The sequence below is a fragment of the Diadema setosum genome, chromosome 6 (assembly GCF_964275005.1).
Source record: "Diadema setosum chromosome 6, eeDiaSeto1, whole genome shotgun sequence".
Classification (NCBI taxonomy): domain Eukaryota; kingdom Metazoa; phylum Echinodermata; class Echinoidea; order Diadematoida; family Diadematidae; genus Diadema; species Diadema setosum.
Window position 1 is genome coordinate 31,492,453 of NC_092690.1, and position 25,463 is coordinate 31,517,915.

General features: G+C 37.2%; 1 protein-coding gene across 1 annotated transcript in view; it reads left to right on the forward strand.

Annotated features, from left to right (window-relative positions):
* LOC140229722 (uncharacterized) overlaps positions 1 to 25,463 on the forward strand; it is a 78,244-nt gene that overhangs the window by 49,177 nt on the left and 3,604 nt on the right. The window contains exons 3-4 of the mRNA XM_072309962.1: positions 15,907 to 16,003; positions 20,628 to 20,747. Of these exons, the coding sequence (XP_072166063.1) occupies positions 15,928 to 16,003; positions 20,628 to 20,747 (196 nt within the window). The 5' untranslated portion in view covers positions 15,907 to 15,927. The remainder of the gene's footprint in view (positions 1 to 15,906; positions 16,004 to 20,627; positions 20,748 to 25,463) is intronic.

A 25,463-nucleotide genomic window follows, 5' to 3' on the forward strand; every position in this document is an offset into this window, starting at 1 on the left:
CTAGACATTTGATAGAATGCATGGTACTGAAAAAAAAGCACTTTGAATATGTTTAATGTAACAAACCGTTGTCAAGAATAACTCTATTTGATATCTAAAGTCAAGAATAACTCTATTCAATATCTAAAATGGCGCATGTCCATTTTGATACATAATATATATACTGAAAGTTAACGTAAAAGACGAAAATCGCAAAGTTATAATTAAAGATTACAGGTAACAGTGTATCGTATAAGACTCGATAACTTATTATGATAACATCCATAAGTCGGCTTTCATTGCACACTATTCCGCTGCTATCAAAACGAAACTAATCTAAACATGTAAAAAAGTACAGCCTCAGTATTGCAGTTTCATCAAATCAATGTGCTACATGCTGATAAACTGTCCGCATTTTTTTTTTCGAGATGTTAAGCATGAAATATTATAATTTGTTGAGATGAGGATTCAGCTATTAGCCTTTTTACAGATACAACGTACTTTGAAAAGAAAGAAATATTAAAGAGCATACAATTCTGACAGAAAATCAAATTTCATTTGGTGAAGATCGGTTCTGAAATGGTAGAGATATCCAGAAACAAAGTGAAACATAGCGATCCTTGTAAAAGGCGGGCACCTATATCTCAGCCATTTCAAATCGCACTTCTCTTTGGGTTTTGGATTCACGATGAGCCCTTCCTGTTATACTAAAAAAAAAAAAAATAATCACTGTCTGATTATGTCAATTACTATCGCAGTATTTCAAAGTGAAATGAATATCCCTACTAACTAGTTACTACCTGTAAAAGTGGAAATTTTCGTGGTGTTGAAATTTTCGCGAATTTCGCGCAACCAGAAACTAGCGTGAAAATAAAAGCACGTGAATATTTTTTGCTTGCTGTATGTTCCTGTGCGTGATGTCTTTATTCCGCGGAATTAAAAACACGCGAATCTCTTCTTACCCGGCCAAACGCGAAAAATTAGTCGCGCGAAAATATCCACTTTTACAGTACATGACACAAACATAATGATGTCTTGAAATTTGTTGTGAAGATGATATAGATGAATGTTACAAAGAGATAGGAGGTAGAACATATCCTAACCGCATTCATGCAAGACTAATGATATTGTAGCAATAGTACCCTCCCCCCCCCCCAAAAAAAAAACAACAACAACAACAACAACAACAACAACCCCGCAATAATCATAATAATAACAATAACGATAACAATGATAATAATTGCAAAAAAGTCTTCTCTATTTAGAGTAGCCTCTTCAATGCTATCAGTGTTCTAGCTATCAGAGGGCCCGCCTGACATTATTATCGTATATAGAGTTGCTATAGGACGGTATAGAACGTAATCGCTGCGGGGAGGGAATTGAACTCGGGTCCTTCGACTGGGAGTCGTGAAGCTTAAATATCCACCGTGCCACGGCGCCCTCGCCCCCCCCCCCCCCCAAAAAAAAGAGGAAAACCAAAAAACACCCAAACAAAAAAAAAAGAAAAAACAATGTTATTTGGCATAAAACAGTCATGATTATGACTGATTTTTATGGTTCATCCCTGCAATACTGAATATTTGCGATTCTTAATATCATTAAAGCAACCGTGGCATAAATAATAATTATGCTTATTGTCGCTGGCATTCAATGCATGTAGTGTAGGCAAGAACTTCCACTTGCATGCTAATCTCTTGGTTCTCGGGAAATTTGCAAAATTATCATGCACGCAATTATTCCTCGTTTTACAGTAAACCCTTGTGTTCGCATGTTGCAACTTAAGCGGTAAAACAATACAAAACCAAAGGCAAGGTTAAACTTCGTCTTCTTTACACATCATTCTTAGGATGATCACTGACATGACAATTTTGTGTGTCCACCGCTTCAGAAAGATTAACTGTCTTATAATTAATTTGATCGACATTGTGGGATTAACATCTGCAGGAAGAGAACCTGAAGCATATTCCAAAATTCGGTTCCAATATATTAGGCGCCAAATCTTCAATTTCATTCTATGTTGACGAATTCATATACACGGACGAAAGGAGAATGGTTAGCAATGTATACACATTTCCGTCAAACTTCCAATGGCCCATTTAAAATATTATGCAACATGTAGGTTAATTGTCAGATCATCAAGTGATCAGCCACAGTGTGAATACCGCTGTGCCAGCGTGTAGTCATCACAACAAGCAAGAATAGCTTTTTCGTATAATGTACAAGCACGTCAACAGTACGCGGCAGTTTCTTTTTGAATGGACTCCCGCTATCTACTTTCAGGAGATTAAGTTTGCTACGCTGAACGTTTCACGTTATAAAAGAACCTTCTTCATCCCCATCCGGACAATAGAAAGCGTCGCCTACATCATCATCCCCATCCCGACAATAGAAAGCGTCGCCTAAGCAACCACATCCTGTGTACCACCGATGCTGATGTTGTTCTTTTAGATTTGTGGAGCTCTCTGCCGGGTGTGCCGGGTGTGCCGGGTGGGCAATTTACTCCAAAAAAATACATTCAATTTAAATATACACTTAAATTCAATTATAAAAACCTACACTATACTTCTAATTATTTACAAAATCTAATAATAATAATAATAATAATAATAATAATAATAATAATAATAATAATAATAGTCATAAGAATGATAATAATAATAACCATATATATATATATATATATATATGGTTCCTCCGAAAAGGAGGAACAGTAAGAGGAATAATAATGTCAAAGCTACGCACCGATTTTCTCCTTCCTTTCTCATATCTCATATATATATATATATATATATATATATATATATATCATCACAAGCCCCTTTTTACACTTTCACGGATTGCTTCACGGATGACCACGGATCGTCATCCGTGGTGTTCCGGCGTGCAAAATATCGATTTTTCTTTCAATGCCGGTGTGAATACAGTCCCAACTGGTTGTCTACACGGACAAGTACGGAAGCTACAAGGACAAGTACGGTGCCTACACGGACAGACAAGGAATGAACGCGGACCACAGCGGAAACGATACGGAGACATGCTTCCAGAGCTAAGTAATATGTAACAAGCACACCAGAAAATCTACAGCAGATTACATACGCATCTGCTTGTCGACATCATAAAGGCATATCTCTTTGTTGCAAAATCTCATTTTGCGGGAACATAACAACATAAACAAAGCAAAACAAACTAAGACAAATCAACCCCCCCCCCCCCCAAAAAAAAAAAAAAAAAAAAACAGCAAGAAGATGTGTGTGGGTCACTTGAGGATTCTCATGCGATATAAACGTACTAGAGGAGTCGATTGGCTGTACTGATGGGTGAAGATGTGAGCAAATTTCATTGACTTTCTGAGCTTGTATTGGCAAAATATACACGAATTTCTCATCCCGGATGGAGCCGATGCTAATACGGACGTTCAGATGTCTTCACGGAGGCAACACGGAGTAGCCGGTGCCTACAAGGAAGGAATACGGATGCAACACGGAGTAGACGGTGCCGACAAGGAAGAGTTTGTATTGATTTCCATCCGTGATGTCCGAGATGAAAAATTAAGCAAGCTATTTTTTTTTTTTTTCGGCGGACATGCCGGATTATCAAGGATAATGTCGGATGACTTCACGAAGTCAACACGGTCATGCCGGAAATAGTACGGATGATCCCGGACTGACGATCCGTGGTCATCGGTGATGCAATCCGTGAAAGTGTAAAAGGGGCTTATAGCGACCAATTCTTCGCACTCGGCCGTGAAAAAAATAGTTCCGTGTGTGTGTGTGTGTGTGTGTGTGTGTGTGTATGTGCGTGTGTGTGTGTGTGTGTGTGTGTGGTTTATTTTGTATGTGTGTGTGTGTGTTCCCGAAGACATCATCTCCCGAAACATAATGGCAAGTGAAAACATTTGCATAATTTTCCTTTGGTGCTAGTTTCTGGTTGCGGAAAGTGGGCGAAAAAAAATCCGCCTTTACAGTTAAGTGAAAAGGCGAACGCAGATGACATTCTATGGTATGTTGACAACATGAAATCAATTTTTTCTTTGTTTTGTTTCTTTTTCTAAGAATAACAAACAATAAGAACAGTTAACAGGGATCGACAAAAGCGGGATGGACAGCTGAAGCAAGTTCTTCAGTCGAATTCCCGTTCGAAAACTGGACGGAATCTCTCCTCCCGCTCTAAAATTTTACAGGACGACATAAATTTTAACAATTTTATTATTATATTGCAACCATGACGAAGGCCGACGACCAGTTGAAGTAAATGCCGCAACAAAGTAAAAAGGTAAACCTGGTATTGAAATACACAGATTTGATTCAATGATGTGTCAAAGAACACAGAAATCAATGTATTCTATGCAGCTACAAAAATGACAGAAGTCAACGGAATTTAACAAAGAAAGACAACCAGCTGACATAAGTATAAGAATGTTAGTCTAGTTCCCGTTTGGAAGTCGGACAAAATCTCTCCACCTGAAGCTTAGCAATTAATTCGATAACAGTCAAGTTTCCTTACAAGTCGTCGTAGCTACCATCAACCATCTTAATGACCAATTCTTCGCACTTGGCCGTGAAAGAGAGTTTCGTATTTTACCGAAACCAAGACATCATCTCCTGAAACATAATGGCAAGTGAAAACATTCGCATAATTTTCTTTTTGCGCTAGTTTCTGGTTGCGCAAAGTGGGTGAAAAAAAATCCGCCTTTACAGTAAGGTTAAAAGGCGAATGCAGCTGACATTTTCGGTATGTTGACAACATGAAATCAATATCCCTTTTTTAGCATAACAAACAATGAGAACAGTCAGCAGGGATTGACAGCTGAAACAAGTTCTGCAGTCGAATTCCCGTTTGAACGCTGGACAGAATCTCTCCGCCCGCTCTAAAATTTTACAAGACGACATAAATGTTAACAATGATTACAACCACGCGAAGGCCGACGACCAGTTGAAGCAAATGCCGCAACAGAATAAATAGGTAAACACGTTGTTAAAATACAAATATTTGATTCAATGTTGTGTCAAATAACAAAAAAAATCAATGTATTCTACAGCAAAAAATATGACAGAAGTTGTCGGACTTTGACAACGAACGGCGACCATCAAATAAGTTTTGCAACGATGGTCAAGTTTTCGTTTGTAAACCGGACAAAATCTCTCCGCCGTGTTTCCTACGCGTAAAGACAAGATAATACAAATTCAATGTCTATCGACTGCGGTCAAGTCTCCTTTCACATCGCCGTAACTACCATTTGCACAAAAGACGGAAAGTCAGCCTGTTATTCACAATTATCTATAGCACCGAGAATACTTTTTTTTTCTCGTGAAAACACAAAACTTCCCATTCATTATCGTACTCGGCATTGCGAATCATATCACCCAGCGGATTAGCTGTAGCCACGCGTTTTGGACGTTGCTCGACGATGGAACAGAGACGGAATTTCGGTGGTACAGTAATGGTAATTCGTCGGGACGATATGCGACGTTTTAGATCACACGGATGACGGGCTTTATGCTGTGACAAGTAAAGCTGAACAAAACATAAACTTGAACACAAACGGCATTGAAACGAAGCCATATAGTCAGAACGTCTCCCGACGGTTGAACAATGATTCGTCGGGAACGATATGCGACGTTTTTAACAAAAGAAACGCAAGGTACAATAGAAGCCGAACTTTGAAAATAGCTAGTAAGTCGGGACGAAGAGCGACGATTAGTGAAAGGGAATCCTTTCTCTATCGTCGCTTATCGTCGGGACGAATAAACAAAGGTATGAATAGAAAGTACGTGTATTCATATGCACGGTTGCTTATTCATATGCACGTGACGCCTGTTCATATGCAAATCATCAAACATGCACAATGCGACATCGTCGCGACGAAGATATCTCTCTATCAGGTTTTTCTGTGGTGCCTAACTGTAGCAGAAAAGTGTCGTTGTGTATGGCGCCCCCTTGTGGCAAGGGGAGGCATAATACTCAATACACAGCAGCTTCATTCCGCTTTTGGTTTATCTTCAGCTGACAAAAAATAAATAAATAAATAAATAAATCAATAGATATATTTAAAAATAAATTAATAAATGAATAAATGAATAAAAAAATAAATGAATAAATAAATAAATAAATAAATAAATAGATGAATAAATAAAATAAAACCAAAACAAAACAAAATGTTCAAAGGGTACATTCATTTTTTTTTTCTAGTGCCACTTCCGGGGTAAAAGAAGAAGAAGAAGAAGAAAAAAAAGATAGGTTGAGGTGGGGGGGGGGGTGCGGTATGGTATCGAGGAGGGATTGAATCGGGACTAAATTTTCACGTTGTCGGATTATTTTTGAAATCTAAAAAATTGGTTCTTTTACCAAACTTGAACAGTATGTTAATTATCCTATAGGATAATGTATCTCAATTTGTGCAAAGAGGCACAAAGTGAACCTTTTGAGTGTATAGGAAGGGGAGTTGCAGTGGAGTCCGGAAATCATCAGAAAAGCAGAACAGACGTAAAATCTTATCTAGAATGGGACAGGATAGAGCTTAGATATATATTGTTTTTTCAAGCTTGTTTAAACTTATGTCGGATCCATAAGGTTGGTCAAGTGGCTATTTTCCCCTTCGGAGCAGCTCCCGAGGTCACACCCTGATCCGCCATAAGCAAACCTCAAAAGTAGGCTACTCATTAAGGTACATACTAATTCAGATACTACCAGCACCTATCCAGGTATTCACCTGTCTCTTTTTATAATCTTTAAAGACCTTTCTAAGAATTCTTGAAATTTTGGACTTTTGCCCGCACACTGTGATCTTTGCCCACATCATCATAAGACCATAATTATTGGACAAATTGAGATCCTCTTGTACTAGAGATTATGCAGCTGTCACGTTTCTTGGTAAGAAAAAAAAGTCTTATAATCACGGGCTTTTTAAGAAAGAAGCTTAAGTGGGAAAATTCCCCCCCCCCCACGCCGTCCTAAATCCACCAAAAGTAAACTTAGTACAATAATCACTTACTCTGAGCAACGACGTTACTCCTATTCATTTTTTTTTTTTTTTAATTGAATGATGTGGGGGCCTTCAGGTCCTCAGAGACCCTATAGGGTGCGCATTGTGTCAATTTCTATAAGGGTTACTTATAAGGTATTTATGATACGCCCTTGTACGGGTTCATCCCACTAGACAGACACCCACGAATCACACAGCCCACGAGTTCGACAACGATAACAGGTCCATGAGACATACAGCCCATGAGTGCGATACACTGCAGGTAAAACTATCCCACGAGTTCGACAGATACAACGCGGGGCTAAGTGTGCCGGTCAAGAGTGGGCCTTGTTTGCTATATAGCGTTGAACTGTTTGGCTGTATGACTCGTGGGTGTCGGTCTCATGATCGACGTGCACCCATGGATGCTACCTTCCAAGGTTTTTATGGATTTTTATGAATACGATGAAAATGTGAAATTATCCCGGTCTTTCCACCACGGGCCATAAGGAGGACCCGGGTCCGTCACAAACAGTCCTGAAACAGCAGAAGCACTATAGATAATATACATAGTACATGACAATCTCATACCTCATAAGAGTGACTGACCACTTTGTCTTAATAGTCTTGTAGTAAAGGGGGATCTTCGTACACCCTCCTTTTTGGTATCCCTTAGGGTGTCGATTAAATGATTTTTTTTTCACGTAAAAATCGCTTCCCATGGGGGTCATTGGCGGCCATCTTGGATTAGCGTGGAAAATCATTAATTTCTATAACTTTTCACATTTCCAACATACAGGGACAAATAAAACATTTCTTCAGAGTTAATATAGCATGAGGAATCGTTTGAGATAGTTATTTACATGATTAAAGCAAGTTTCATACTAGAAAAGTCCAAAAATGCGAGCAAAACCAGTGTCGTGTACTCTAGAAATTGACCAAAATGCGCTGTCACTTCTATTATACTTCTCGGGTTATTTTGTGTAAAAATTCCTAAAGTCTAAAACACCTGACAAGAACCTATAGGCACATTCCATTACCCTACCTCTCACGTTTGTAGAAAATCCGTCATAGAGTTTTCAAGAAGGAGCTGAAATGTGAATCCCCCCCCCCCCCCCACCGGATCCGCCATAAAGAAACTTAAAATTACTATCATCACTGTCTTCATAGAGCACTAACTTAATAGCTCTACTTTGTTTGATTCTAAAGAAGAAGGTTAAAACTTAGGGAAAGTTAGACTCAATGTCCACCCACTTAATTCTTGGGGGTGCTGAATATACAGTATAGTAAAAAAAAAAAAAAAAATTATCAAAAAGGGGTGTGCCCCACCCCCCCCCCCCTCCCGAAAAAATGGAAAAGGTAAAGGTTTACGTTTTGTTCTGATACAGAGTTTGTATCTACCATGTTCTTTTATTTGGGGGGGGGGGGTGATGGTGGGGTAGAGGCAGATATTTATGCGCATTTGCCGACTGCGTTTGCACATTTCCTATCCAAATAAAACATTTCCAGGCTCACACAAATCCAGATATCTCTTAATGTTGTCTGGTGAACCCTGTGTAGGCATACATGTTTGAATTGCGTTAAACTTGAATCGATGACAAATTGTGACACAATTTTTTTTTTCTTTTTACAGAGGACAGTACGTTTTGTCAGTGGTAGGCCTACGTTGTTATTGGAAAAAAAAAATGTATATTCTAGATTTTTTTTTATTTGCATATATTTCTAACTCTCAATTTGGATTCAGTAAGGGGCACGACACATCTTGAGCTATTCTCTCCTTTCTTGAAAAAGTCGCCAAAGCCACAAGCCAATATTATCATACAGTGGGAGTTTTCCTGGACTTCTCTAAGGCCTTTGATACCATCGATCATGAAATACCAGTCTTCTTTACAAATTGTGTCAAGATGCGGTATCCGTGGGGAGGCCCTTGGAGTATTACAAGAGCTACCAGACTGATTGCAAACAATTTGTTTCCTTCTCTACTCAAAATTCCATAAAGAAGTCAGTCAGTTGTGGAGTTCCTCAAGGCAGTTTTAATTGGGACATATTTTGTTTAAAAAGTTAAAACGTTAAAATGTTTTTCATGTTCTTTCTTTTTTGTTGTTTTGCAGATGATTTGAATATATATATATATATATATATATATATATATATATATATATATATATATATTACATTCGGATCCCCACATTTTGATGGATACCTTAAATTTAGAATTTCAAATATTGCTTTATTGGATAAGATAAAGATAATCATTGTCGTTGAATTTTCTCAAAACCAAGTGTATGTTATTTCGTAATTATTTATTGAATATCTTCCTAATGATAAAGTATTACATGATGTTTTTGATAAATGCATTTCATCGACAAAGTTTCTAAGAATGACCATTGATAACAAACTTTTGTGGAAGACAAATATTGATATTTGTCATAAAATGTAACATTGGTCAACGTTGGTGTCATATTGTTCCATTCCCATCCTCCTTGTGTCATATATCACACGTCGATTCTGCTCGTATCTGTCTTTACGGTGTCATAACGTGGGGATCCCCTCATTCAATGTATCCTGACAGACTGTTACATCTCAAGAAAAAAAGAAAAGCCCTTCGTAAATTGCAATACATTTGGGAGATCCCATACCATGTGACTTTTTAAAAATTAAGTTTTAAACGTGGGGGAAATCAGGGGCGGATCCACGAATTCCGAAATCCCGTTTACTAAATTAAAGGCATGGCGCACGCATCCCAATTTTCTTTTTATTTATTGTGTTTTCAAAAAGTAAATAAATGAATGAGGGGGGGGGGGGGGGCTTGCGCCCGGTGCGGTCCTGGATTCGCCACTGGGGAAATGTACCCTCCAAGCAGTGCTTCCTCAGCGTTCAGCCCCATTTCCCGCATACTTCAGAAATAATGTCAAAATATTCCTTGTTTTTTTTTTTTTTTTACCCTATCTTGTATATCCATAATTAATGTCATTCATCGTATTTTGTAAAGTTGACACAATTATGTATGTACTTATATTTTATGCGAAAAAAAAAATGCATTTACAAGTTCTGTCGGAGATGGAAAAAGCGAATTTAATGAATGAACGAATGTCAAAATGTTCATGACAACGTTTCTTCTTCATTTTCCCCGTTTTTTTTTTTTTTTTTCGTTTCGTTTTTATCTCACTTTCTGTGCGTATGCATGATTGTTGCACGACAGAGCCAGCCCTCTTCTATGTCGTTCGACTGAGATCTATAGATATAGGTCTTTTGTCTGTGTGAGTACTGCATGGGACGATACTGTAATACTAGAGGACTTTATTCCAGTTTTGTTTGTCCTGCTTGTGACAACGTTGACGAATCGAGAAATTGATTCATAAGTTTGAGACGGTGGTAGGTAGTATGGAGACAAGTACGGAACGACCAAGTCGTAAACAGTGTCAGCCATAGTGAACGCGGTGACAACATGATCATTCGTGCACAGAATGACTCGGCGTGTGTGCGTATGAGGTACTGGTGTATAATAGCTACATTGTATGTTGACTTTATATACATGGATGTTCACTTTGTAGGCGTGTCTATGTTAACCTGTTTGTTTTGAACGCTGTTTAATGTATGTGGGACCCGGTAGCATGGCGTTTCATGGGTGACCCAAGCCAAATTCGCTGACCACCGGGGTGTACTCGAAATGAATAGCAGCGAATATGCATGCATCGAATACCATACGCCCATCGATAACGTATACTCTTGGAGCTAAATAGCCCAAGTTTAGATTCTTCGGCCGTATGTGTACTTAATACACTGAGATAAAAAAAAAGGCAAAACAAAACACACTTAATTTGTTTGAGAGATTCTAGAATATATAATTGTGGTCTGAGTTTTCTAAATCTGTAGTATAGGACCTAGCTAGATAGAGTACAATATTTCTTCCTGTCCATGTTGTATAATCCGGTTGTGTCATAAATGTTTGTAATGTTAATCTACTAATGTCCAAAAACTAAAGTCGCATTCGGAGTCTCCCAAACACAAAAGGTAGGTATCTGTCAGTGCATGTTCGGGTTTTGTACCCTGGCACGCTGTATATAGTGTTGCAGTCTTGGGCCGTTCTATAGCCATCATGGACGTACTTTGAACTTGACTGCTGTTAAGCGTGCAAAGTCTGTATCATGTGATCGACAGCACCTGTTTATCGTGAACTGAACATTATGCAAATACTGCATTATGACTACTTTTGTTGACCTTTGCTCAGCGTTGCATGCATGGTGTGCATGTGTGGTATATACAGAACCGGGAGTCATAGAGGGGGCGGGGTCGTGCACCCTGTGGCTCAATTTGCACTGTTTCTCGCCCCACCAACGTATTAAATGCCCTCTCAGAAAGAGAGGCATACCCCCCCCCCCCCCACACACACACACAAACACACACAAATACCGCACTATATTATGTACCTTTGTATAATGGTGGTGGTAGCATCGATATCCAGATATCACTGATAGTAACTATACACAGCCCAGTCGCTGTACATGGTACATCGCGACAGGGCTGTACGCGCGCGACCACCAACCACTAGGAGAGCGACGTAATCGTATTACGATAGCTTTGAATTTTGATACTTAACATCATTTTTGTCACCTCAAACTCAACGAGTATACTTTTCAATATTTACTCTACATCTGATGCTATCAGTATTCAAATGTACGCAATGAAACTTACCGAAATTGATCATCATATCCAGCATGTCCACACGGTACACAATCTTTCACGCCAGGCCTAACTATGTATACACAGCCCAGTCGCTGTACATGGTACGTCGCGACGTACCGACGGTCAGGAATTGCGCCAGAAAGTGTCATTTATTTGTTCCACGGACTTATCGCAAGTGGTCTCCATGGACCCAGTGTGGCGAACTATTCTTCTGTAATAGAAACATGCATTTAACGTGAGTAAAGTATTCTGTTTAAAGGAGAAAAGTATACATTTTCCTAAGTTTTGTAGTGCTAGTCGTGTTGAGGTTCCTCACTTTGAGGCTGCATGCCGCGCTCGTCAGACGCTGTTTTCGCATAGCGTAACAGCGTCTGGTCGGGCTACACTGATAGCAGTCAGTGAAACGTAAAATGGAGGAAAATTGGCCTATTTAGATAGGCCTATAACGTCATCTGGATGCAACGCACACACCTTTAATTCTATAATTTCTTACATTATTAGGCCTATATACCCCCAGATCCCCATGTCTGGACATCAAACCATCCAAGCTGGCTTGTTCACTGACTCTGTCGCACATACACTGACGACGCGTACAAGATTATGCTTGCGATCCTAAGATCGAAATCTTATGGAGTTTGACAAAATCTAATGAACATAACCAGTCAGAGGGTGGGGACGGGGTGAGGCCATGCAGCAAGATTGACATACTTTTCGACTGTTTGTAATCACCCTCATACCTTGCTCACAACTTAAAAACGTTTATTTCATTTTCCTTCTGCTCCAGGATATGTAGGACCTATACATTTACCTCGATGGTCGCATAAGTAAAGACGGACACACAGAGGCGGACACAGACACCGACATACACACCTAACCTGCGGCATGCTCATCCTACCACGAAAACACAAATAATAATGAAAAAGACTTGTGTACACGCCACTTTTCTTGTCATAAATTAAATCTGATCAGAATCGGATTGCGCTTTAAAAGCATAAGAGCATTTATTATTATACACGTTAATATTACAAGCTAACACATCCTACGTGATAAGTATACTCGACTTCACACTCTCCCTTTTCACTAATGTTTAATTTTCCTAAAAGTACCTATACTGTATAGGGTCTGTAATGTGCTCTGAGGGTGCGACAAAGAGTGGCACATACTGAAATTATAGGTCTATATCAGGTTTTACATTTGCGTGGTATTGAAGAGCTACGACGCTCATGCATCCATTAAGGAGGGTGAGAGTATTGCTTGATATCTATATTTATATGAAAGTTTAGCTAGTGTAATGAAGTAAATTTCGTCTGCACATAATTACACTTTATGATTTTCATCCTTGCACTCGCTACCTTTCCTCGTCTTTGTTTTTTCCTTCGGATCTTCAATAATAACAGACAACTTAGAACATGCGGATATCAGAGGATAGATTGTCAGCTGGCTATACACTCAGCACATATAGCACTATACAAATGTCAATAGCAACAGTTGGATTTTGTACTGCTGTCTTTGAATATCCAGAGATCATTATTACATATGACTATAAAGCACACCCTTCATGACTGAACACGAAAATATCAATAACCATTTGGCAGGGCGTGATATACAGCGATGATATGAACGGAACAAAGTACACTTACTTAAACCGATGAACTCCTTATCTTTATTAACGTAACCTGTCACCTCATTTCCATCATCTCCGTCTTTATACTATGTATAGGTAATCGGGGATGGACTGAAGAGGAAGAGTATGCGAGGGGGAATCCCCTCCCCTTTACGCGAGTGGTTCAGGAGCTACCTCTTGAACAGGAAGCAATATGTCTCTTTAAATGGTTGCAATTCACAAATGTTAAATGTTAAATGTGGGGTCCCACAGGGAAGTTTATTAGGTCCGCTTCTGTTTCTTATTTATAAAAATGATTTCTGTAGATCATCAGATATTCTTTCTTTCATTCTCTTTGCGGATGATTCAAATTTGTTTTTTTTTTTTTGCATAATAATCCTTTTACCCTTGTAAATACATTAAAATTTGAATTAGAAAAAGTTGCTCAATGGATAAGAGCTAATAAATTATCTCTCAATCTTCAAAAAACAAATTATATGCTTTTCAGCAACTCCAATGAGGCATTACCTGTTGATATTATTTTTGATGGCACACCACTGGAAAATGTTTCTTATATCAAATTTCTGGGAATAACAGTTGATAATAAGCTTTCATGGAAATTTCATATTGATGTAAGTATATGTAAGATTATTTCACGAAATATTGGTATAATCAACAAGATTAAATTTTGTCTTCCTTTGTCGTCCTGCTTACATTATATTCATCCCTCATATTGCCTTATTTAAATTACGATATTCTTGTATGGGGAAATACATATCAAACTCTTTTGGATAAAGTACTTCTGCTACAAAAGAAGTCACTGCGTATTATATGTCACACTGCATATTTGTCTCATATTGATCCGTTATTTTTTGAAAATAGATTATTTAGAATTAAAGATTTGTATTTGTTTAATTTAGGACAATTTCTGTATAATTACAATGAAAATAATCTTCCATATATATATATATATATATATATATATATATATGAATCAATGTTTTCAAAAAATCAATCCGTTCATAATTATCCTACAAGGCAATCCAACGAATTTCATTTGCCATTTTTAAGGACTTTGCTGGCTCAGCAAACCTTCATCTACGAGGGGCCAAAGTATTGGAACTCACTTCCCAACGACATAATAACAGCACAAACTTTGAATTCTTTTAAGAACAAATTAAAATCCTTTCTGTTGAAATCTTATGATGTACAACCAAATTAGGTTCGGTTTCATTGTCTCAATCAAGTCGTTTTTTTTTTTGTTTTTTTTTTTTACAAGTATTAAGATATCACACAGAAATCATTTTTTTAAGGAAAACAATCTGTCTAACATAAGTTTACCTCAGATATTTCTTTTATTGTACCAGACAACAGTGCGTCCATTCTCTTTCTCTTTTTTTATATCCGTTCCTATGCATTCATACCGGCATATACACCCAATCAATCGCAATATCGAACCAGGGAGCGTTTTATTGTTTTATTGCATTTTCATCATGTAGTACAGTATGCTTGTGTCCACGATGGCGTGTGTTGTACCATAGTCTCATTTCCCCCTTTTTACTCTTTTTCTTTCTTTTTTCCCCCTTTTTTCCCTTCCTAAGTTAATTTCATGTCAGTTGACATTGGTTTCTTTGATTTTGTGTACGTATTTTTCGAGGGTCCCATACCCTACAAGCTTTGCTTTTTAGTGGGACCCTCCATTTCCATTCCAATTTTTGTATTATGTATTTTTGAAGATTTTGAATTACGGTCTCTGTCATAAAGTGCAAAATAATACCTTTGAAATGATATATTGGTCATTACATATAAAGGTACATTTTTTAAGTTATGGTCAAAAGAAGCAAAATTTTTCTTATTATTCTCTTTATTTTTCTTTACCTTTAATCGCAAATATCTCCATTTGGCAAATATGGACTTATCGGTTTTTGCAAACAAACTCTTCATATGTACATACCTTAGAAAGGAAATTCTGTTGTTACTCGTGACCACTTGTACGTTTTCTCTGAAATTGTTACAAATATGTTCTGTATATGTATTGCATATTTCTGTTTATTCAATTGAAATGGAAATAAAATTGAATTGAATTGAATAGAATTGAATTGACATTTTGCATAATTATTTAGGTTTAAAATTCAGCGATCTTGATGAACACATTCCTTTTGAGAGAATTTTAAAATATCTTAAGATAATATTCTCATGATTCCGTCACAATCATTGATACCATAACAAATAACAAAAAACAACAACAACAACGGCCCGTTAACGATCGCCCGTGAACTGCACGTTACTTGAATATGAGGCCATCCTGAAGCAAATCATTTTCACACAACAATAGATACAATGTACTCTTAAATGAATCCCACAAGGATTGGAACAATCATCCCCCAGCATTCCCACTGATTCCCACTGATCAGTTACGAGCCATCCCCTTTAATGATTGAAGTCATGCGATTTTTTTTTTTTTTTCACAAGGGCTAGAATGAGCTTTAACAAGACGTTTGTGCGACGATGGATTTCTTACCGTATTACTACTATCAATTGATAAAATGAAAATTCAGCCCACCTCATTTCTTTCCATATATTCCCCCTTATACACGCCACAACGGTATATTATGTAGATGTACATGTAATTGTGAAGACGCAACCTTGTATTTACTTCCTTTTTCTGCCGCCATAGGTCTACCTGAAATAAGCAGCCATGAAGACAACGAGGACCAACGGAACGGCTACCCTCATCGCCATTTTATGCCTCACGTCAGTCTTTACAATAATTAGTAAGTTGCAAAATTATTTATTTAATATAATCGAGGAAAATTAATAGACAGTAATGGTCAAATTGCTCGGCTTAAAAAGTGACTTGAGAAGGCAGACAGTGGAATTTTGTTTAGGTGTTCTTCTTCCTCTTCTTTGTCTCTCTCTCTCTCTCTCTTTGCCCCTGCTAGTATTTCCTGTTGAAGGAATGTCGGTAGTTTATAGTAATGCAATTTTCGCCTGAAGATTTAATTATATAAGTTCATCGCAGCAACTTCAAATTATCGTTTGCGTCCTTCGTTTCGGGTGAAAGGGAAGTGAACTAATGACTATTCAAGTGGTTAAAAGAGAATGAGAGTGAATGAAAAAGTTACACTCCTTAAAAACGTTAACAAGAAACTTTGTTCGTCCTTATATTACATACATCATTATACATGTATATCATTTTCAACTCAAACATGCCACTTCTAAAAGATGAATTACTTTGTGAAATCTTCATTGTTATAATCTATTGTGTATTGTTCATGAGACGACTAATATCAATATATTCTTTATCTCCATCTAATTGCATAACGTTTGAATTTGTAATTAGACATAGACAGTGGATGTTTGATCAGGGAAGTGGAAGATCTGGTTTGATCTAATCCACAAATAATAGGACTTCAGTGTATAGAATCTCCCTGAAAGAGAAACTGATGTTAGCTAAATCGGCAAAAAGAAGAAAAGTGCGTAAAATAATCTGAGCTTCTGTATACTGGAAGGAACTCAGATGCATAATTGTAAACGCACTCTTACAAGTGAAACTAACACACAGTCAGTGGTCGAGATATTCACAAGCAACACCATGTCCAATTCTAATGTGGTAACGTCAAAAATTCAGGCTTGGGTTCAGGATTAATTCTCAAATCCCATGACACATTCTAACAATAAAAAACAAAAATAATATTAGAGTCGCAGTGTGTGTGTGTGTTGGTGTGTGTGTGTGTGTGTGTGTGTGTGTGTGTGTGTGTGTACCTCAAGCGTTGTGATCAGCGAGGTGTGATTTGATGTGTGCACTACACTATGCTATACAGTACGGTATATGAAGTATACTACAGTGGAGTGACATTATGACCCTAATAAATGAAACGAGTGTAGTGAGGTGTGGCGCCTACTGGTTTACTGTACACCAGTAGCAACGAGACACAGAATTGTCTGAGGATGATCTTGGCACTAGGGCGTCTGTAGGCCGAACAATCTTGTGCACCCTCACTTAGATTTACACTGGATAAGCATTGATTAATTCAACCAGCCAGCGAACTGCTGAAGCATAGTGATATTCATTATGTAGGTCCTGTCATAATAATAAAGTCATGATTCTCTGTAAATATTGAATCAAGCGCCATTCTAGCCATGCGAACGTAGAAATGACTCCGTGTAGTTGTATGTGTATGCAATGCAGACCGATGTGTGCTTACTGGGAGCTTTTGATAATGTTCTCGCACTCAGACAGTGTAAACTTCATGCATCTTTGCCCATAACATGCAGTCTCTACTACGACGAAATAACACCTCATCCTTTTCACAAAATCGACTGAATTCGCATAAACGTTTATGTGACCAGCATGCGACTAATCAAGCTTCCTTTTGCGTATATAGACTACATATCGTATTTCTATTAGAGCCTACTTTGACAGGCTTTGTATATGATATATTGAAACAGACTCTTGTACTTATCATGCATACAGGTGGAATTTTATCTATTTTCGTTTTGTAATTTGGTATTGTAGAATATTGTATTTTTTCTGTGTTATTTGCATGAATATTCCAAATTGAAATTAGAATTAAACATCCTTAAGGTTGCTGATTTGATTTTATACAACTTAGGCACATTTATGTTTCAGTTATCAGCCAACGGCTTGCCTGACGTATTTACCCACATGTTTCAGAAAAACCATGCCAGACATACTTATCCCACAAGACAAAGAGATTTATTTCACCTTCTACGTACTTCCACACTCCTTACTCCTCGATCAAAAAACAATTCATTTTACCGGATCCAAATTCTGGAATGATCTTCCCGCTGACTTAATCAAATGTTTTTCCACTTCAACAAAAATTAAAATCAATATTACTTAATGAACATAACCTGACTGATTAGAATTCTTTAATATGTTATCCGCAGTATCCTCATTCAATGTATGACGGATCAACCTGCAGTGTATGATCGATTTACCTCTGGCTTATTCTCCCATTATATAATCACTACATCAGTACCTATGTTTACATTTTGAACTCGTTATGAATTTGATTCTAAAAATGTGCTCGTATACTTTTGTATCTATAATATGCTATTTTTTCACTCAGTTCTTATTCTTGTTGGTTCTTGTTTTTCGTTTTTTCTTCTCTTCCCTTTCTTCTTCACTTTGTACCTTGATAGCTTAGCTTTTATATATTTTAGTCATTATTACTTTGTGTCCATTGATTGTGTAAAAAATTTACATTGGTATTTTTCCTGGAACCTGCGTTTACAAGCTTTGCTTTTTGCGGTTCCATCATATGTAACAGGTAATACAGAGAACTGTCTTATGTACATTATGTATGCTGACACACTTTCTATTCATGACCACATTTTTATCATATTTTATATCTTGCTTGGTTTGTATTTTTGTTTATGTATCTCGATATCAGGTGAAATATGAAAATAAACGTGCTGGAACAGTTCACTGTGTCTCGAGTATAAGACCAGTGCAGTTTCACTTTTTCTATTAAATTCAATTCAAAATTGAAATGAGTGAAGTACGTTATACATGAAGTGTACTCCCTTTAACTGTCACTTCCTTATCTTGGCATCTGTTATACAATAAAGAAAGAAAAATCATGATAATGATAATGAAAATCGTAATAGACTATAACGATGATTACAAAACCAACATAAAGTCGTATACTCTGATTTCGTGTGAGGGCTCAAAATAAGCGAATCGGGTCAACATAACCAATTTTGCGTTCTCAATGTTTTCTGAAAGAGCAAGCTTTCATCTATTATGCAAATCTTTAGGATCATAAAACGAACAGAAATTGTCTTGTTTTAGCCGTTTGTCTAGAACACTTTTTTCTTTTTCTTTTTTTTTTTAGAAAAGTGCAGAAAAGCCCTTTACACTGTCACCACTTTCAACTCTAACAACTTTTGAAGGATTTAATGCTACTGCTTTGAAAGTTGCTATGAGTCATGGGCGATATGTGCTAATAGAAGATAATTAATTTCAGCTTAATCCAATAATATCTTCATTGTTGTTGCTATGATGTTTTACATTGATAATGTTTTTGTCCCATTCACTGCACAGACACGGATCTATGGTCAGATTAAGCGTTTGAATAGACCCAATACTTTCAGAGCCTCTTTTCTCAGTACACATATTTCCAGAGCGTGTGCATTCTTTTCAATATCTAGAGAGGTTAGGAGAGTCCACTTGATTTGTGTTATGCATCATTTAAGTGCTTACACAGTCTCTTGCTTTAGAATCTGCTCTTAACTAGAAATCCATTCCTAGCATTTTTGAATTTGTGATGCAGAGTCACATATATATATTTTTTTTTCCATAACATATCAAACATGGCTCCAAATATTAACCTTTTTTTTTCTTTAGTTGCTGAAAAATGAAATCTGGTCTTCTGAAAGATAGAAAAAGTATAAAAAGTTCAAATGACAAAGGAAATCAATGATACAATAAATCATTATGATCAAATGAAAGTTGACAGGTTTATCTAGAATAGAGGCTTCAAATACCACATTTGTACTGTCACATAAAGTCTTATGAATTGAATATTGAATTGAGTCGAAATCTCGGTTATAGTTTACATATAGGGGTATGCTTCTTCGTTTTCATGGCAAGACAAAATAATTTGAATGGGAGAGAAATAGTTTCTTTCGAGACAATCACCGATCTGTAAACGCTTGATGCGGCAGCCAGTGAAATGCATACATAATCAAGCTTTTAGCCGCAGATATCCTCCTATTTATGACAGAAAAAAAACAACAATTACTTGATTAAACATGATCTTATCACTCACAAGTTCTGATGTCGAGCAGGACACAAGACATGTAATTCTTTAAACGTGGTGGCCCAACAACTATATTATTATGTTTGAGGCCCCGGGCCACCTCTAAAGTGTATTCAGGCCTGGAATACATCATGACCCGCCTTGATCCATACATTTTATAAATACTCAGAAATGTCAAAGACTTTCCATACAAAAAAAAAAACAAACAAACAAAAAACAAACTTCAATTTTATTTTGTCAATAGGTCGAGATATTTGAAAAATAGCAACGTTTTTATGTTCTGTTAGAAATCAAAAGGCTGATTTCAAATCTATACCGCCCGTTCAATTAAGTTTAAGAATGTCGTGAAATCATTTTAAAGCTTAATAGCACCACATAAGGTCTTACGTTCGTGTTCACTCATATATTACACTGCGAGTTCGGACTGCACGTAAGTTCCAAAGCCACTCTTTCACAGGCACTTCAATTCGTGACCGTATTTCTTACTGCTTCCTTGTTATATCATGTGTGTGAGTGTATGGGTGTGGGTGTTTCTCAGACAATTATGACACAAAGTGCATATCATTAAAAAACACTGCTATATACTATTTTCATCCGTTTCCACCAGATTGTAGAATTCCAGATGATGTCGTAGTTGTTGATGTCCGTCCGGTTTTGCTGCGTGGTCATCAAGGGAAACTTCGATGTGAATTCTATGGGCCACCATATGCCGTATACTGGCTCAAAGGTAATTGGTGAACATCCAATCATACAGTCAATTGTATCTAATTCTTACGTAACTTGCCTCCCCCCTCTCTCTCTCTCTCTCTCTTTCTCTCTCTGTCATCACTACATTATATAGGTGTGATATTTTGATATTTCACCCATTGTAATGAGGGGTAATTGCTCGTTTAATATCTTACCCATTATAATGAATGGTAACTTAAAAAAAAAGTGATGGAAATCTGCATCTTTTGTGTTGCACAGGTTACATTATAAATCCCGGCAGCCCATAGGGTATTGATTAGGCGAGCGAGGTACTCAGTTTATGAGTAGTGGGGTTTGACAGAGGGGTCCTACCATGTGTATATGCCATGTCGCTTCTGCTGCATGTGGACCCCAGACCACCCTAAAATGGCCCCAAAATAGTCTCAGATTAAACATTCTAGGTACAACATCAAACCAAGTGGAAACTCAAGAGGCATCCCCACTGAGTACCAAATGGCCCCTGTCAGACAAAATATCTATACCGGTACTTCAAAGGGCCCGCCAGCGGCCACTAAAAGGGCCCTAGTGTGCAGCTGTTGGTCGTAAAGGAGACTGCCCCAAGACTACTGTATGCACCACTTGCGCTGTATAGCCTAATATAACGGACCCGGGCCTGTCAGTTGTGCACGTAGTAGTCTTGGTGGAGGCTCCTTTGCGACCGACGATCGATCAAGTTTCAAGTTTAAGTTTCAAGTTTATTAAAAGTTTCCACAATACAAAAATTACATAAGAACAATAATATGTAACAAGGAATACATTGTTGAATATATGCGATTAAAACAATTTGCAGAATTGAATATAAAATTGACAATGCATGTAGATGCATATAGATGTAAAGTGGAGGGGTCTTAGAAAAGCAAGCTGGTATAATAAGAACCCCTGGAAAGGCAAGTTAAGACATGTAATATAACAACTCACTACTATATACAAACATTAAAGCCATAGAATAATTCTAGTGGAATTCCTCAATCCCTCACACACACACGCACACACACACACACACACTACCTATGGAATTTTAAAGCAAAACATAATTGGCATTAGACTATGTTACTCAAATGGAAAGCGATGAGATGAAGTCATGTATGTAGAATTTAAAAGGAGCAGCATCTATGAGACTGAGAATATCGATGAAGCAAATACTTCCGAGCCAACACTTTAAATCTGGAAAAAGTGGTACTATCTTTAACATCTGAGGGTAACATGTTCCATTCTTTTATGCAAGACACATAAAAAGAATTTAGGGCAATACTGGTAGCTACGCGAGGTAGATGCAGAAGGTTTTTCTGACGTGTATTATGGGAATGAACAACTGAGTTTTTGACGAACAAATCCAGAAATAAGGAGGGAGAACTGGACATGTGAAGCTTGTACTAGGTGTTTCAAAAAACATTTCCCATTTTTGATTCTTAATAATTCAAAAACTATATATTAGATAACACTGTCATTAATATGAGTGATAGCTGAATAGTGTATAATTTGGTTGAAGGTGGTTTAAATATGAAAGCATAAATTAGTTTCATGAAATCCATGAGTAATTTCACAGTTAGGTTCCAGACTTTGCTCTATTTTCAACCCTCTGTACAAAATTTCACTTTGCACAGGGGTCAATGGGTGTGTATGGGAGTGTGTGGTCAAAACCTTGACAATGGTCCTGAACAATGGCCGGGGTTTGAATGCTATAATATTCATTCATGAGAAATTCCACCATCACTGCTAGTCTTTATTCAGCCTCTGGCAGTATCTGTGTAAAGTCAAATGCCTGTCGATACTGTCGTTGAGTCGCGTCTGTGCTCTCCCTACTTCTGAAAAACAAAATTACAATGAATACTTCTGTTCTATCGTAAACGTGGTGACAGGAAGTAAAGAAAATCAATTAGAGTATATATATATACACTTGTGTATATGGAGCCTTAAATAAATCTACTCTGAAATAAATCGCCCCAATGATAAATGCTGCTGAACTCATTACCAAAAATGATCTCTTTTCATCGAAAAAGCGAAACATTTGTCAGACTATCTAATTAGTAGACAGTTGTATTCAAATGAGGAACTTTAGATCATTCATGCTTATTGTATATCCCAAATTTAGTGATATGTCAGAAGCAAAATTTGAAAATGATTGCCAGCTGGAATGAAATGTGGTGTTTGCAAGCACTTTACCGTGCATGAATTCAGACCAGCAGTGCCTAGGGCAATCCACATGAATTAATGATTAAGCATTCATGTGCCAGGGAGCGCCAGACTGACGCCTACTCAACAGGTGGTTCAGGCGTGTCCATTGTTCAGGGCCATTGTCAGCACACACTCACATACACATCATTGGTTCGTGTGCGAAGTTCAATTTTTGTACAGAGGGTTAAAATTTGACCAAAATCTGAAACCTTACTTCAAAATCAATCTTAAATTTAATGAAACTGATTTATGCTTTCACGTGCAAATCACCTTCTACCAAATTGTACACTATCAAGCTATTATTCATATCAATGACACTTTTATCGAATGAATAGTTTTTGAAATATTTATGATCAAAAGTGGAAACTGTTTTTTGAAACACCTATACATGAATGCCAATGAGTTAAAAGACACTAACTCGTTTAGAGGTAAACAACACAGCTGTAAGAACTGGGGGGCACTTGGCCTAGTAAAGTGTGAGCTTGTTATTAGCCTGATAGCTCTTTTTTGTACAATAAACAATTTATGAAGATGGCTGTTATAAGTATTACCCCAGGCAACATTACAATACATCAAGTGAGGCATTATGATGCTATTATACAGTGTAGTCAAGACACTTTTAGGAACAATAAATTTTAGCTTATGCATCACACCAACACCCCGAGAAGCTTTGGAACATACATTTAGTATGTGTTGCTTCCATGACAGAAATTCATTGATAGTAATACCAAGGAATAATACATTTTCGCTTGTAGCTACCTGATGTCCACCAATAATGAGAGAGGGGGTGTTTACAGGTATCCTCTTATTCCTTGTTCTGAAAATAACACATTGTGTCTTCTGAAGATTAAGTGACAATTTATTACAACATAACCAACGATAAAGTTTGTTAAGTTCTTCATTTGCTGAAGATATTAAACTGTACGCATCCTTGTGGGAGGACAGAAGACTTGTATCATCAGCAAACAGTGAGTAAGTAAACAATGATGTAGCACTGATGATATCATTGATATAGATAAGAAATAATAGTGGGCCTAACACTGAGCCTTGAGGCACTCCACAATCAATGTGGGTGGAAAGCGATTTGGTCCCATTGACAACCACAAACTGCATTCGGTTTTGCAGATAGCTTTTGAACCAGTCTAAAGGAACTCCACGAATACCATAAGATTTAAGTTTGCTTATAAGAATGTGGTGGTCAGTGGTGTCAAACGCCTTGGACAAATCTAAGAAAATGCCTAGACAAAATTTCCCTTCATCAAGTGCATGAGCAATAATGTTAGTTAAATGCAATACACCCATACTGGTAGAAGAATATTTGCGAAAACCAAATTGCTCGGGGATCAAAATGCCTTCTACAGCTAAATAATTATTTACTCTTTAGCATACAATCTTTTCTAACAATTTAGAAAATACAGGCAGCAAGGCAATGGGTCTGTAGTTTTCAATGTTTCTGTTATCACTTTTCTTATACACAGGAACTACTTTGGCAATTTTCATCTTGTCTGGAACTATTCCTTGCGACAGAGATTTATTAAATATGTCACACAATGGGACAGCAATGCTATGAATACACTCTTTGACAACCCTCAGGAGCTATATTATCAGAACCTGATGACTTAGAGGATTTTAGTGATAAAGCTAGCATTATTATTTCACATGTAGTAGTGGGCTTCAAAAATAAGGATTTGCTGTTTTTTGTAGGTTTCAAATAATCCTGAAAAGTATTGGATGTACTTGGGATCTTTTCACTTATCTTAGCAGCAATTCCTGCAAAATTCTGATTGAAATGTTCAGCATTTTGCGTATTTGTACTTAATAAAATATCACCATTATACATTTCTGAGGGAAGGTTGTGACATTTCCCCTTTCCGATCAATTTGTTTATATGGAACCATGTTTTTTTGATATCCCCTTTTATATCATGGAATAGATTTCTAAAATATTTTTGCTTTGAAAAGCGCACAACATTTGTCAATTCATTCTTGTAATCAACATAATTCTTCTTATTTATCCATGTTGGATGTTTAATGAATAATTTGTAGAGCTTATGTTTCTTCCTAATGGACCTAAGCAAACTATGTGTGATCCAGGGTTTCTTACATCCCTTCTTGGCACATGATTCAACAACAGGAAAGCATTTGTCATACACATCACCAAATACATTAGTAAAATAATCGTATGAATCATTTGCACTAGTTAAGCTATATAGGTCATGCCAGTCAACTTCTAAAAGCTTCTGTTTGGAAATAGATATGTTCTCAGCACTGACTGCACGCTTAGCTTTTATACTTCTTTCACCATTTGATATGCTTACTTTTCCTTTGTCTATACAATAAATAGGCAAATGATCAGATAGGTCTGAAAATATAAGACCACTCTCAACATTATTTTGAATACAATTTGTGAAAAAATTATGAATCAGGGTAGCAGAGGTGTCAGTAATGCGAGTAGGTTTAGTGATGAGAGGGAACATTATGTGAATACATACGAGATATACCTCCTGAAGCCGGTGCCAAAT